Source organism: Homarus americanus, unplaced genomic scaffold, assembly GCF_018991925.1.
Source record: "Homarus americanus isolate GMGI-L3 unplaced genomic scaffold, GMGI_Hamer_2.0 scaffold11150, whole genome shotgun sequence".
Lineage (NCBI taxonomy): Eukaryota > Metazoa > Arthropoda > Malacostraca > Decapoda > Nephropidae > Homarus > Homarus americanus.
Window position 1 is genome coordinate 3,061,714 of NW_024720555.1, and position 16,096 is coordinate 3,077,809.

At 39.5% G+C, this 16,096-nt stretch overlaps 2 protein-coding genes across 3 annotated transcripts in view; one reads left to right on the forward strand and one right to left on the reverse strand.

Annotated features, from left to right (window-relative positions):
• Positions 1-7,668, forward strand: part of LOC121860627 (sex-lethal homolog) — a 122,054-nt gene extending 114,386 nt beyond the window's left edge. Inside the window, exon 7 of the mRNA XM_042357882.1 lies at positions 6,963-7,668. Coding sequence (XP_042213816.1) covers positions 6,963-7,217 — 255 coding nt within the window. The 3' untranslated portion in view covers positions 7,218-7,668. The remainder of the gene's footprint in view (positions 1-6,962) is intronic.
• LOC121860625 (probable leucine--tRNA ligase, mitochondrial) overlaps positions 1-16,096 on the reverse strand; it is a 33,221-nt gene that overhangs the window by 1,842 nt on the left and 15,283 nt on the right. For both annotated transcript variants that reach the window (XM_042357876.1, XM_042357875.1), the window contains exons 8-14: positions 15,647-15,820; positions 14,533-14,624; positions 13,831-13,921; positions 13,557-13,659; positions 7,248-7,389; positions 899-1,045; positions 321-389 (exon numbers count right to left, since the gene is read on the reverse strand). In XM_042357876.1, coding sequence (XP_042213810.1) covers positions 321-389; positions 899-1,045; positions 7,248-7,389; positions 13,557-13,659; positions 13,831-13,921; positions 14,533-14,624; positions 15,647-15,820 — 818 coding nt within the window. The remainder of the gene's footprint in view (positions 1-320; positions 390-898; positions 1,046-7,247; positions 7,390-13,556; positions 13,660-13,830; positions 13,922-14,532; positions 14,625-15,646; positions 15,821-16,096) is intronic.

Here is a 16,096-nt window from a genome sequence, read left to right on the forward strand (position 1 = left end):
TTAGTACTGTATTTTGGGGGTTAAAATTCATGCATTTCCATGGTGAACGATAGCTGTACATGCTCCTGGGCTTGCCTACCATACCCCTGTATTTTTTTCTTTGTTCAGAACTGAGGGACAACTAAGATGCAGAAAGGTAATTTCCATTATCTTGTAATCTCACTGATATACAGTAATTAAACAGGCTAAGATGGATATCTTGGATATATCAATAATGTGATACACAAGGTCATTTGGTCATAAAGTATACCTCCATCATTATTGCATGATAAACCCTATTTAAATTTTCAGTACCGTACATTGTCTTATAAGATACTAACCGAATACTTGAGTGGGAGACAGTAATCATGATCAACTTCAGGCCATTGCTGCTGTATTAAGGGAAGGTCCTGAAAATGAAATACAATTGCTAAATATTTGGGTAGAAGAATCCCCCAAAAGCAGTTTAAGAGGTTGGGGATCAAAGGTACTGAATAATCAGGAAAAAAGGATAAATAATTGATTTTTACAAAAATAAAAAGAAACTTTATGTGCTTAGATATTAAATAAGGCTAAATTAAAAATACTTGTATCAGAAAGATACAGATATTGTACTACAGTATATCATTACATGAATAATTTGAACTGGCCAAGACATAAGCTGAATTTATTACTTTGGCATATGTCAAAATGGAAATCCTGATACTTTACAGTACAGTACTGTATACAGTAAATAAGATAAATGTTTATAAGCTAATACAGGACAACATTCAATTGTTCTCAGCACCTCATATATTTATCATCACTTAGGACTAATAGCTAACAGAATATACTCAAGAAGATTAACAGCATACCTAAAAAATTCTATTTTCATTACAATTAATCAGAAAATAAAATGACACTCATATGTTGATCAAACCTTTTTAATGTGTGGAGAAGTAGCAACACTACAGAATCCTGCCCATAGTTCACTAGCAAAGTGTGGAGCTAAGGGAGCTATCATAATAATTAGTGTTCCCAGTGTCAGCTCATATTCTTCACTCAACATAAGGCACTTTGGTGTTTTCTGAAAAAGCAGGAAAAATATTTGATATATGGTTTTAAGGAAGTCTTAAAACTTCTTATATACTTTGTGAATGTCTAGGCAGTGCAAAACAATAATTTTGTTTTTAAAGCAGGGTTATGCCGACAATTTTTTTCATTTATTATTTGCACCAATTACTTCTACGAACAAAAGACCCTAAATACAGTATAGTTGTTAATTAGGTAAATACATCTGCAGTATGAAAGTAGTAAAAGAGAGTTCTTAACAATTAATTAAATATAAACAGTCAGCTTACAGTCATTCTGTGCACCTAGACTGGCTTTGTCTGATATAATCCCTGAAATGGGTTCCACTCTGTTGCAAGAACCAAGACATGTTGGCTAAGTTATAATACTGTTAGCTATCCCAAAATTTTAGTTTTACACCTCATTTTCACAATCCAAAAGCTGGTCCAATCAAATATTTAATTCAAATCACCCCCAGTGTTGACTCCCTTTACTGCCCCCACTGATAAGGTAATGTATCAATTTTTTTTTTACGGGATTAGCCCATCCGGGCACAGGTCACTGACCCACATCGGGACCTGGGGGGGCGAAAATGTAATAATAATAATAATAATAATAATAATAATAATAATAATAATAATAATAATACTAATAATACTAATAATACTACTAATACTAATACTAATACTAATACTAATACTAATACTAATACTAATAATAATAATAATAATAATAATAATAATAATAATAATAATAATAATAATAATAATAATAATTCATAGTAAATAAAAATTTTAATAAAAAGTAAAATAAAATAACAACAATAATAATAACACTGTAATAATAATAATAATAATAATAATAATAATAATAATTATAATAATAATAATAAAGAACTATAAAGAAATACAAAAATTAAAACAAAATTCAATAGTAAAAAATGCTATATGTATGTTGTGTTATCAAGTAAGAGAAACTATTGAGACCCTGCAATTGTGTATAGTTAACCCTCACTTTACGCGGTCCCGCATTCCGCGCTTCCATGTTAACGCGGTGCCTTGCCAGAACCTCACGTGTTCAAATTACGCGGTACGTGAACCCCATTACGCGGAGAGTGTCCGGCGCGACGCTATTTTTAGATTCGCCCCACCCGCCACCCGCCCGCCTGCCTGCCTGTGCTCCTCGCCTCTCCCTCCTCCTTCCTCCGCTTGGGCAAGCGGCGCGGTAAGGTTGCGCAGTGTGTGTCTTTGTTGCGTTATCACTGACGTCATATGACGTATCAGACCTGTGATTGGCCATGCATCCCTACCCCCCTCTGCTGCTAGCTGTAATTGGCTTAAAGTATTATGACGTGTCCACCCGGGGGAGGGAGGGAGGGAGGAAAGACGACGCTTGACCTAGCCGCGGCAGTTTCATCCCTCAAGGCCACACCGTGTAAACGCGCATCCATTGTTCCGTAAAATGGCTTCCGCCGGACCACCACCCCCAGAGAGAAACCTTTCATTACCTGGACCCAGCGGCACTAAGCCAAAGAAGACACGACGTTCCTTAAGCTACGAGGTGAAGTATACCATCATCCAAGAGTTGGAGAAAGGAACAAGGCAGGTTGATTTGGCGCGCCAGCATGGTGTGAATGAATCTACGATTCGAACAATAAAGAAGGATGCAGCCAAGATAAAGGAGCACATGAAGATCACAAAGTCTACAGGTGCTTCTATGATCAAGTATTTTCACAACCAGGTGCTTCTCAAGACAGAAAAATTACTTGTGAGGTACTTGGTGCGTCAGGCGCGACGGAACATGGCGGTCGACACGCGCTCTGTTAAGGACTACGCACGTGAACTGTACATCGCAGTGGCACGAAAGATGGGAATTACAGAGCCCAAACCCTTTAATGCTTCCTCTGGGTGGTTACAGAGGTTTAAGATCCGGAACAAGATCACCAATATAAACATTGGTGGTGAAGAAGCGAGTGCTGATCGTGCTGCGGCTCGGGAATTTCCTCCGTTTTTACGTGAGATTATGGAGGAAGGACAGTACAGTGACGACCAGGTGTTTAACATGGACGAATCTGGTCTTTTCTGGAAAAAGCTACCTTCCAAGTCCTTCGTTGTAAAGAATGCCAGCAGGATTCGGGGCCGGAAGATGCAGAAGGAACGCATCACCGTCCTGTTTACCACCAATGCCTCCGGTACCTGTAAGCTCAAGTTATCGGTGATCCACACAGCACGCAAGCCGCACGCCTACAAAACCATGGACATGACCAAGCTAAATGTCCACTGGCTGACCGCACGTAAGGCGTGGATGTTCTCTACACTGTCCCTCTCCTGGTTTGATGACTGTTTTGTTCCCGATGTAAAAAAATTCTGTGAGCGACAGAATGTGCCATTCAATATTTTGTTGCTGCTGGACAACGCACCAGGACACTCGCCCCTACTGTTAGATCGTCACCCCAACATAAAAGTGGTCTTCCTTCCTCCCAACACTACGTCTATATTACAGCCCATGGACCAAGAGTTAATCTGTAATGTAAAAGCTGCATTCTCAACAAAAAAATTCCAGCTCCTGAACGCTACACCAACACCAGGGAAGAGTTGCGTAACCTGAGTGACACCACCACCGATAGCAAGAGCGAAGAAGATGAGGATCAACAGTTGGAACAGCAAAAAATACTGTTCAAACAATTCTGGAGAGTATTTAACATCAAGAAAGCTGTGGACTTCTTGGTGGAGTCATGGGATCAGCTGTCTATTGCTACAATTCGTCACGCATGGAGACATGTGTTGCATGGAATACCAGGTGAGAGGAGGAGTCAATCTGTGACTGGTGAGGTTCAGAATGTTGCAGTAGCAGTGGACCTTGCCAGAGAAGCTGCGCAGACTGTTACAGTTCCAGGCTTCTCCGAGACCACCAACGACGACATCCTGGAGGTGATCAGAGATCCTGAAGTGACTGCCGACGAGATGTTGGAAGAAGAACACGTCAGTGAAGAGGAGGAAGAAGGTGCGTCATTCTCCGAAGAACACAGTTTAAGTCATAGTGATATTAAGGGTGCCATGGAGTGTGCAGAGAAAATGAAGTCCTTCCTTTCCCGCGACAATGACGATGACCGCTATGAAGTCTTCCATACCCGGCTGGTGCAGGCTATGGAGCCGTACATCAAGGTGTATCACGACAACATCAACGCCAGCCGTCAGCAAAGCATAACAGATTTCTTCGCCCGCAACCCACCACAGCCAGCCCAAGCCAGTGATAGTGACAGTGAAGATGACTTTGAGGGATTTGTCAGGGAAGCCCTGACAACTGTAAGTGACAGTGATGGTGATTCACCTAGTAATGGTGATTCACCTGAGGGCCAGTAATCTGCCCTCTGCCTCGGAACCAGCCTCCATCCCCGTATGCCGACCCATCTCTTCTACTACCGTAAGTGTTCCACCTAAGTTTTAGTTTTCTAACCTAACCTTTATTTTTCCTATGTTAACCTTTATTTTTCCTAACCTAACCTCTTCTATATTACTTGTTTTTTCATACCATCATAAAGTTAAGATAAAATTTTTACTACAACATAGTTGTGTGTCGTCAAAAAGTGGAGTTTGGGGATCGGCCCGGACTCCATTTCAATTAATCCCATATGTTATGTTATTCACTTTACGCGTTTCTCACTTTCCGCGGTACCCTCCGGGTTACATTAACCGCGTAAAGTGAGGGTTAACTGTATATGAGGCAGAAAGTCAGATTAGCAACCTGGGACTTGGTCACAATATTCGTGATGCCATATGGCAGCAAGAGTCTACCATTAGACAATACATTATGCTTCCAATATCTTCCCAGGCGGTAGTACCTCCCTGTTTGGTAGCTGCCTACTACCTACCTACTGTATAGTATATGTATTTTATTTATTTTAGCAATTACCATACAGTAGTTTGATAGGTCTTTTGCTGTTCATGAGCCGATTTTAGCGAGGAATAGAATGATCGGTGATGGTTTTGATAATAAATCTATACAAATGGCAGTTGTGTTAAACTTTTGATAAAGCCTTTCCTTAATGGATTCGGCTCATATTTTCATCTAGATCAGGGGTCTGCAACCTTTATACACTAGTCGGCCACTTAATGGTGCAAGTAATCAGCGAACGGCCGCAGGGGTACTAAGCCAACATAAGTCAGCACTGTGTTCCAAAACATTGAATGTAAAATCAGAAATGCTGGACTATATTTTATTGTCAGAAAATTGTTATTAACAAAACCGATATTTAAGACTAAACATAGCTTTCATCTACATACTCTACATTGAAATAATAGCACTAGTCACTAGCCCAGTTAAATATTCTGTGAAGAAATTAGGGAAACATAACTTTAAGCAATATAAAATATGGAAATATGAAACTGTCCGAGTTGTACAAAATAACGGTTTAATAACCGATTTGCACCCGAAATGCAAGTACGTATACAGGGAAATCGCTTTAGAAAGCAATACAGTACAATAACCCCTCCCCCAAAAAATTATGTACAGTAATGTTTTTATAAATGACAGAAAAATTGTCCTCCTTGTGTTATACAGTATTCAGGTAAAATAAAGTTTGCTTTTTGCATAGGAAAATAAGGGCTTCAATTCCAAATACAAATACAAAGAACAATGCCAAAACTAATGTGAGGATTGAGCCTGGAGGTGATTTGCAATTTCAGAAAAAATTGGTTCAAAGTGTTACAGCAGCCTTCACAAGTTCTGTGGTGTGACTGCATGTGAGGTAGAACAGTAACTTGTTCTTCACAAAGGTAAGCACACTGAATGTCTGCTCACTGCAGTATATTCATCCAGCATTATCTTGATTCCCTGCTTTTTATTTTCACCCAAATTATAAGGAATAAAGACAGTTTTAACGGCCACATGGCCTGAAATTTAGACGTCATTTAGCCAGACGCATATGTACCCCTTTCTGGCCATATGCTGCCGGAAAGATGGGGGTTGCGGACCCGATTTAGATAGCATTTTATTAATGTTTTTATTTGCTAGGTAGTAAATTACAATCATTGTGTACTATTTATCATTAGCTAGGTAGGGTTTTTATTTTTTTTGTGTGTGTGTGTATGTGTATGTGAATCAATTTCATATTTTGGGGTACCTTTCTCATAGGGTAACTGAGCCCTTTTTTTTCCATGTGTTCTGTTATTCGAGATACAGAAATTCACTTAACGAATGTTTTATTTTAATACCCCAGTATACCTAATCCATTCGTATATCGAGAGATACCTGTACAACCACAGTTCATGTATACCTATCACTGACCATTTATAAGTGCATGTCAGGAACATTTATGCTAATTAGTGCTTGGGTAGTGGCAATTGGTGGTGACTATTTTTCCAATATACTGTACCAAGATGGTGGTGCATGGGTCAACTGGTTTCAGTCTGGCCCATGTGTATCACTGCCCAATGTGCCCATGCCACCTCCAGTAATAATATCTCCTTGTAGGGGACTGAACCCTATTTTTTCTATTTGCTACCAGAATGCTTTTGAAGAAACCTAACCCATTCAGATAACAAGGAATATCTGTAAATGGTTTTGTGGCAAAATAAGCTCAAACTAGTACTAAAGGGGCTATCACACTGGGCAAAATTTTCACATTCCTCAGGAAAAATTGGTGATACCGTACTGCCATTATCAGGCAAAATTTTCACCTGAAAACCGAGATCCGAGGAAATCAGTAGTATGTGCAGGAGTTCTTGGGTATGTTTTAATTACATTTTGGGTCCACTGTAGGTTTTAAAATATTTATAATTGAAAAGCATTGATTAATTGTAACATTATAATATTAGGAAACAGCTTTTAAGTGATTTTAATGCAAATATATTATCATTACACCTTTTTTTTATACTGTACATACAAAAGAAAATACAGATAACATTCATTTGACTTTTGTTCACACCCACTAGGCATGGCCAGCATGGATTCTCAAACCTCACCAAGTATATGGACAAGGGACTGAAACTTCCATTGTTAATAAAGTGAGGGAATGCAGTGTTGTGGGATTTCAGACATCCATTGTACCTCAAGAAAATCTTAAAACAACATCACCTTTGTTATTGTTTTCTTCCAAGCGACGGCGATACATAAATGGTGCTACAACTGAGCATGCGATTGAAAAAAATTTTCCAAATCAAGAACAGCGGAAATTTTGCCCAGTGTGATAGACCCTTAAGAGACAACATTAAACTCACCCTTAGACTGCCAGTTAAGCCCTGCATGTTGGAGATGGCAACACTCAACTGATGACTGTGTTCAAAGAGATATGTAATACGTCGAAGGTGATAGTTGCGGTTCTCCCAAAGGATCTGCTCATACTGCTTTCTCTCCTCTGTGCTGTAGGATACAGTACAATACTGTATATCTTGATCATAGATAAAAAATAATGTTACGGAGGAGAAGGTGGATAAAATACTGTGGTGTTTTCCTCTATGAAATACTGTACAGTCATCCCTCAATTTTTTTAAATTAGTTTAATGGATTGGAAATTCACTTTAAGGAAATGGTTAATTTATGACTAAAATTCAATAAACAAAAAGGAAAACTCTTTGTAGCAGAAATTTGGGTAATTTTTTTAATAGATTTTAGAAGATAATAAAAATATACATACAGGAAGTTAACATTTTCTTCCTCCCTCTCTCCTTCAATAATAAACAATAAAATTGATACATAGCACATCATAAAATACAATAGAATATATACAATGTATAAAAAAAAAAAAAAATCTGCTAGTCAAGTGACTCAGATGTGTGTCATTGCTGCACTGCACTGTGTGTATGCCATGATGTCACATTGGGCCCCGGGGAAGGAGTTGGTCTGAATTGGTGATGCAGTTATGGCCCACTGCCTCCACACATGTCTGCTTTCCATACATACTCACCAATGCGCTTTATTTATCTTATTTTATAGTTTTATATTTTATTTTATTCATTTCTAAGTCACAGCAGAGTACATATTGAAGTGATTTTTCCAAAAATTTCATACTGTACTATAGTTTTATTACATACAGTAAGTCCTCGCTTAACGTCGTCGCGCTTATTGTTGTTTCGGTGCTACGTCGCTGAACTTTAGAGACCCAAAATTCATTTAACGTCCCGGTGAACCGATACTACGCCGTTTTGCGTCATCACGGACTTCTTTCTATGGCACATCACCGGCTCTTGTCTGGCTGCACTACGCTCTCTCGGATCGACGCGCTGCCCTCACTCGTAGAATGTCACAGCATCCCCAAGCGACATCAAGCCAGTCTCTGTTACGACTTCACATCATTCGTGTGTGCTTAAGTTTTTGCTCTAAAACTGTACTCTAACCATTTGAAATGGTTTCCAAGGGCCCATCAAGTGCTACTAATGCTGGTGTAGTGAAGAGGCAATGTAAGACCATTAGCCTTGCTACGAAAATGGATGTATCAACCCGATTTGATAAAGGGGAACGTGCTGTGGACATAGCCGCTGTGCTTGGTCTAACCCCCACAACAATGAGTACTATCCGGACCAACACAAGATTAAGGTCTGTGCTGGAAGTGGTTCTTCTCTGAGTGCTACTAAGACGACTCGTACTAGAAGCACTGTGATAGAGAAGGCGAAAAAAGATGCTGGCAATGTGGATGGAGGACCAGAATCAAAGCAATGCTTCTGTGAGCCTTATGGTTATGCAGCATAAGGCCAAATTCCTTGTTTGATGACTTAAAGGCAGAAGAGGATGAAGGATCGAAGGATGAGACCTTTACGGCCAGCCGAGGATTTCTTCAACGATTTAAGTGTCGTTATAACTTCCACAATATTAAGACGACTGATGAAGCTGCCAGTTCAGATACGGTTGCTGCCGAGACATTCCAACCAGAATTCAAACGGATTATCCAGCAAGGAGACTACTCACCGAAGCAAGTCTTCAATGTGGATGAGACTGGTCTCTTTTGGAAGAGGATGCCCGAGAGGACCTATATCTTCAAGGAGGAGAAAAGAGCGTCAGGTTTTAAAGCGGCAAAAGACCGCTTGATGCTGCTGCTTGGCGCGACGCTGCCGGTGACTTCGAGCTGAAGCCTATGCTAATTTCTCACGCTGCCAACCCACGGGCCATGAAAGGTTACTCTAAGGATCACCTTCCTGTGATCTACAAGGCAAATAAGAAGGCATGGATAACCAGCGCCATATTTAGCCAGTGGTTGAACGTGTACACCGTCCCTGCACTGAAGGAATACTGTGCCAAGGAGAACCTTAACTTCAAAATTCTTCTGATCGTTGACAATGCTTCAGCTCATCCTCCCATCTCGACGACTTGCATGACAGTGTAAAAGTTGTATTCCTGCCTCCCAACACGACAGCACTGATGCAGCCTATGGACCAAGGCATCATCGCCGCATTCAAGGCGTATTATTTACACTGTACCATGGCCCAGCTGCTCAAGGCTACAGGTGGAGAAAATAACCTACGATCCGAGAATATTGGCGGGGCTTCAACATTCTTCATGCAATTGACAACATTGGCAAGGCATGGGAATGGGTTTCAGAAAGTTGCCTGAATGGTGTGTGGCATAAACTATGGCCTGAGTGCGTCAACAGTTTTACGGGATTCACGGACTTAGTCCCAGCTGTGAATAGGGATATCCTCAGCTTTGCTAAACAGGCAGGCTTTGATGAGCTGGAATCAGAGGATATTGAGGACATCCTGGCATCCCATACAGAAGAGCTCACCAATGAAGATCTGCAACAATTAACAGAACACAGTCCCGTTGAAGACGACAACGACGACGAAGAAGAACCTCAACGAATGCTAACTTCCAAGAGGTTGGCAGAATCGTTGAACATGTTCCAGCAAGCAATGCAAATGCTTCTAGATGACGACCCAAACAGAGAACGTAGCTCAAAGGTTCAACGCAGCATTGAGGACAGCCATGGTTGTTACACCGAGATCTATAAGAAGATGAGTAGCACCAAGCAGTCAACGCTGGATTCATTTTTCGTTGTGGGACGGCAGAAGGAGCTTCTTTACAACAGCCGGCAGCCGAAGAGGAGCAAATAATAACGGAGGAGGAACCCCAGTCAGAGCAGGGGGAGGAGGGGGCAGCCGCAGAGTCTCAGAGACTCACCACCCTCCTCCTCTCCCGCCCTCCTTCGCTCCCACCCTCCTCCTCCGCTCCACTACCCACCACACGCTCTTTCTATCACCTCTGCCCATCGGTGAGTACCAATACAAACTTCGTACAGGTGCTCCTCTATTTAAGAACGTTCAACTTACAAACTTTCAGAGATACATCATGACTGAGGAGGATTACCTGCCAGAACAGGTATTTAATGTAGATGAGACGATTATTTTGAAGAAAATTCCAGATAGAACAGACATTACCTAAGAGGAGAATAGTGAGCCAGGTTTAAAGGCTGTATTAAAGGGTATAGCTGTACTAAATATCCGTAATTTGTTCATTTTTTACAATATGTTTGGTGTCTACAAGAGTAAAGTTGGACTTGCAAACAAGCCTCAGGAATGTAACTCGTTGGCAAGTAGAGGAGCACCTGTATTGTAGTTCTATATACTATTTTCTATAGAAATGGCAATGATTTTCTGTATATGTAACTTTTTTCATGGGGCAAAGGGAGGCTCAGGAACGTAACTCCTGTATTTTATCTATTTCTTATAGGGAAAATTGATCCGCTTCACCGTGTTTCAAATAACGTCGCATTTTCAGGAACGTAACCCCGACGTTAAGCGAGGACGCCCTTGATAACAATGGCAATGTGCATAGCCATCTCTCAGCTGACTGGCAGTGTGTTATGGGGATATCTATTGTAATATTACACACACACACACACACACACACACACACACACACACACACACACACACACACACACATTTCCTCTTTTTTTTCCATTGGTTTTAATTGCTGCATTATTATGTTTGTTTATGTTCAGGATACTGTAGTAAGTTCAATATTAATACAGTTTGGTGTTGTGTGTTGTGTATTTGTTACATAGTGGATTTAAGATTTTATGTAGGAATCATCTCCATTCATATAATGGGAGTACAGTACATTTGGGAAAATTTGGTTCAACATACGGAATTTTCATATGCAGCGAGACTTTGTGGAATTTATCCCTTTCAAATATCGGATGAGGATTGTACTCTCCAGTGTAAACTGCCTAAAGTACAAATATCTGCATCACAATTAGTTAAATTGTAGCCATTTGAGTGAGGATTTTATTTTCACATAGATAGATGTACAGTACAGGACAGCTCCTCCCCGACTTACGACTGGGTTAGGGACCCAAATCCAGGTCGTAAGTCGAAATAGTCGTAAGTCGAAAATGCTTAAATAATACATAGAAAATCTAAAATGAGTGTCTCTTTTTCTTCTCAGCACCACAAAACTCTCACCTTTAAGCTTGCCAGCCATTTCAAAGTGAATTACAAATGAAAATTTTGTCAGTGAACTGACGTTGGGACTCGAAAATACGTAATTTGACAAAATTTTGGTACGACTGAGGCAGGTCGTAAGTGCGGGTGGTAGTAGGTCGTAAGTCGGGGAGGAGCTGTATTGAGAATGACAGCTGAGGCTTCCAAGGGTGTAAGAAAGTCTCATTGTTTGGTTTTGCATGACTTAGTACAAGGGGTCCCTGGGTTACGAACGAGTTCTGTTTCTGAGGTCGTCCTTAAGTCGGAAATGTACGTAAGTCGAACATATCATAGCCCAAATCCTTTTATACATCTTGAATCACTTAATGTAAGAGAAGAGAAGAAATTGAATGACAAAATACAGTAACGAAAAGTAAAAATTAAAGCTTAACACCAACATTGAAACCTGAGGCTGGCTTGCATGTAGAGAGATGAGCATTTGTAGGAGTGACAGAGACTTTATTGGGATGGTTCAACTGAAATTTTCTTCTTTTTATCATAAATCTCTCTGTAGCATCATAGATATTCAGTAATATTTCTATGAATCTTGGTGAATCTTGCTGTTTAAATTTAAACAATCCTTCTTCAACAAGCCTGAAACCATCTGCCATTTCTTTTGTAATTAATCCCTTTAGTTCCGGAGTTTCAGTTTCCTCTACATCCTCTGACACAAAATTTGCTTCTCCAGTTTGATCAGCTCCTTATTGCTTAATTCTTCAGTATGAGACTCAAGCAACTGTGTGACTTCATCCTCATGAATATGAAGCTGGAGTTTGTTCCCAAGGTCTACCACTGGCTGTGTCATTTCCCCAACATCATTTTCAGAGCCCTTGAAATTGTGGACAAACTGTGGGCAGTGTTTTTTCCAAACATCATTTGCCCTTACCTTGAACCGATTAAACCAGCCCCTACTAGCAACAAAATCTTCCCTATCACTTTCATCATCACACTTAGCCTTCAAGTCAGCATGCAAGCTTCTCACTTTTTCCTGAATCAAGACTAGACTTTGAGGCAAATCCTGTTGATTTTGATGTTCCACCCATATCACTAACAATCTTTCCATTTCAAGTTACAATCCACTTCTTTGTTTTCTTATCACAGTTGAGTGCATTGGTGTAGATCCTTTTACAAGTTCAAGAATTTCTCTTTGTCTTTCAAAATTGTTCCGACCATTGACCTACTGAAGTCTAACGCCTTACTGATCACTGAGGTGTGTTTAGCCCATTTCAGAACGTTTAATTACATCAAGTTTCACCTCCATTGTAATTGTTTTCCATTTCTTGGATGCACCACTATCACTTGCATCAGGTTTGGGAGCCATGATGAGGGCAGAAAAAGAGAGTTAATAAGCAAAAAACAACAGTTTGCACTTGATCACACGTTACTGAGGTGAGGGTAAAGTGTACTGATGCTCCCTCAAGACGTGTGGCTGGGTGATGCATCATTCGCCGCTCCGCCTCCCCTCCACTCAGCGCAAACTAGTTCTCATATGCAACTGCTACGAACCATTGTACTTATGTCGGTCTTTAAAAATACTTGACCTAATGGGACCTTGCTTGTATCAGCAGGCGTTCGTAAGTCAGGGACCCCCTATACAGATAAAATAAGTTACCTTACTGACTAACCGGGGGGTAGTAGGAAATAAATATGAAATGTAAAATTTGATAAACAAATGACAAAATACTGTACCAGTACAGTAAGATGGCCAACACAATGGTCACCTGTTTCATGAATTCATGTTAAGCGAGCTTCAGAACACAAGGGGAATATTAGTATGGAGTGGGACATTCGGTTTTCGAATGAGCCAGAAAAAATAAATATCGTACAAGATTTTAATTTATATGAAAAAATATAAATACAGTATAAGTTGTAGTATTAATTCATGAAAACTCTGTACTGTATACAGTAGTGTGTACTTGTATCAGAGTCATGTTTTTGAGAGAATGAAGAGTAAAGGATTGGTAAATAAGAGCGAATAATTGAGAAGTGGTTGGTAGGAAGGAGAAGAGTAGACAAAGAAGACAATGAAAGGATAGTGGAGGAATGCATTGGAATTGAGGGATATAAACATCCAAGAAGCAGCAGTGTACCTGAATGACCACAGGGGTTTACCTTAAAGAATTCATTTTTCTATCTTCTTTATTCAGATGAACTTGTATGAAATCCCAAATAATCAGCCATATACGCTTCTGCCAGTTAAGGATACCAGGAAATGCTAAAATAACAATAAAAAAAATCTTATTAGAGATGTACTGTACAGACAACAATGGATGCACTCTTGTCACTTAGTCACATCTTTGTCTGCTGGCACAAGAATCAAATTGAAGTACAGAGCTGTATAGTACAGTACATAGCTGTGAAAGCCAAAACCCAAAGAAGGACTTACTATCTTCTGACCAATTTCTCTGTGAATGTGGAGCAAAGTTAGCTAGCATCAGCAGTCTAGTAGTATCTGTGCCGTATTTGTCCAGTACCTCCTGTAACCAACACTTGGGGTTAATATCAATGCCTTCACTCAAGAAAATACTGTAAAGAATTAAATTTGCCATGGACAGTATCATGAAGTTCCAAACATAATAGTACTGTCCATTATTTAAACTTATTCTATTCAAGTACACTTAGTGGAACAAATGGTCAATAGTACAGTATAGCAATACATAAAAATATAACAGATTCTATTGTACTCATATAAAATGAATGAGCAAAGGGGTATAGCCCATGCAAGTATGGAAATAGCTATAAAATGATGATGATAATTAAACCATATACTATACTCCAAAAATATTTACAGCATTTAGAGGTACATATAATATGCCAATTTTCCTCTTTTGGGTGCTTTAGTTCTTAAATAGAGGGCAATATGCTACATTATACAGTAATCTCCCTGTTAACAGGATAATTGGTGCAGAACGGTGCAAATTTTAAGCAAGTTTTATGGCTGGATGCCTTTCCTATCACCAACCCAATTTTACAGAGAAGGAACTGGTCAGTATACTGTATGTGGACTTTTAAACTAGATAAACTTTACAGGGTATATGGCACAAAAAATAAAAGTATTTCTGATAACATGTGTAGACACAATTAATACCTGTGGGTCAATGCCATTGTGTTTACTTTTGCTCATTTTCTCAAAAGTAATTACCAAGGGTGCACCAGTTTCAGCCTCCACCGGAGGATTAACTGTAAATGGGGAAAGAGAAAATACTATACTGTACATTATAAATCATATCATAATACAGAGCGTCCACAAAGTCTTGTTTCACTTTTAAAGTTTGTTATGTAATATTTCTCCTTTTCCTTTGTTTAATTTGACCCATTATGACAGGACAGTACTGAACTGTATAATGATACTTCATATGAGGCGTCCCACATCATAAGGTGCATTCAGACCATCCGGGCAAAACCCGTTTTTTGTTGGAAAGCACTATTTTCGGCCTAGCTCTATATGGTGGTAGTTGATAAGATCTCCTTACTACACTGTAAATAAGGTTGAAAGCCCTTTGAAAATAGGGGAGAACATTGATTTGTGGCAGACAGGAAATTATGGACTTGGCTTTTGCGTCGTAAGGTGCTCCCATCCTGTCAGTGAATGAGTGAGAGGAGCGGGCGGCCAATCACAGCGACCAGCCTACAGCCTCCTCCCCCGTCTCAGCTAATGACAGTGAGCAACTGCTATCTATGCCACGGCCCCTCCAGCGGGCGGGATCTACACTCTGATATCGATTAAAGTAAAAAAACCCATAAGCGGGTGGAAGTTTTGTTGCTTCAAGTCAACATGGCAAGAACCCAGTACATTACTTCATGATGTGCTACCTACCATCTGCAAGTACTGTCCTTTAGCTTCAAAATGCATCAAAAATGAAAGCTGTATCTCAAAAAACAACAAAGTTATGCATGTTTGAAGTTGGAAAAACTTTAAAAGCGGTTTTCTCGGTTTCAAATTTTGGCGTGAATAACCCATACGATGCGGGGCGCCTCATATATTGTACTACAGTATCCTGATCTTAGAGCAAATCACATTTTCATACCAAAGGTTTCTCCACTATGGTTTCAGATATAATTTTTTGTCTAATTTGCTCCTTTAATATTTACTGAATATTTAATGCATTCCCTCAAAATTTAAAACACAAAATTTAACTTTGGATGCAATATGTACTGGTAACCCAAAACTTCAATATGAAAAAAAATTGAATACACATTACCTGTAAAATCTACTTGATCTTTGGTGATGTAACGTCTAGTATCTTCAACCATATATGACTGCCCCATAACCATACCCATCATGATCAGTCTCTTGAAGGGCTCCCAATGACTTACTAACCCTTCACTGGCCAGAAAATGGTGCACAAAACGGGCAAAGTACAGGTGAAGGTCAGCTGAAATTTAAGATATATTGTATCATGAATTCTCTATATGTGCATGATTAAGCTATATCCTACACAACAAATGGTGTTTTTATCATTTGTAAAGAACCCTAAGAAATTTACATCATGATATATATTGACAGAATACTATTGCAAACTTCAGAGAAACACAAAGAAATTTTACAAGTGAATTATGAATGCTGTTTCAGTCAATGAATACTGGTGAAGTACTGTACATATAATTAGGGATTCACTGGGAATAAACCAAATCTATAAGAGTTCTTAATA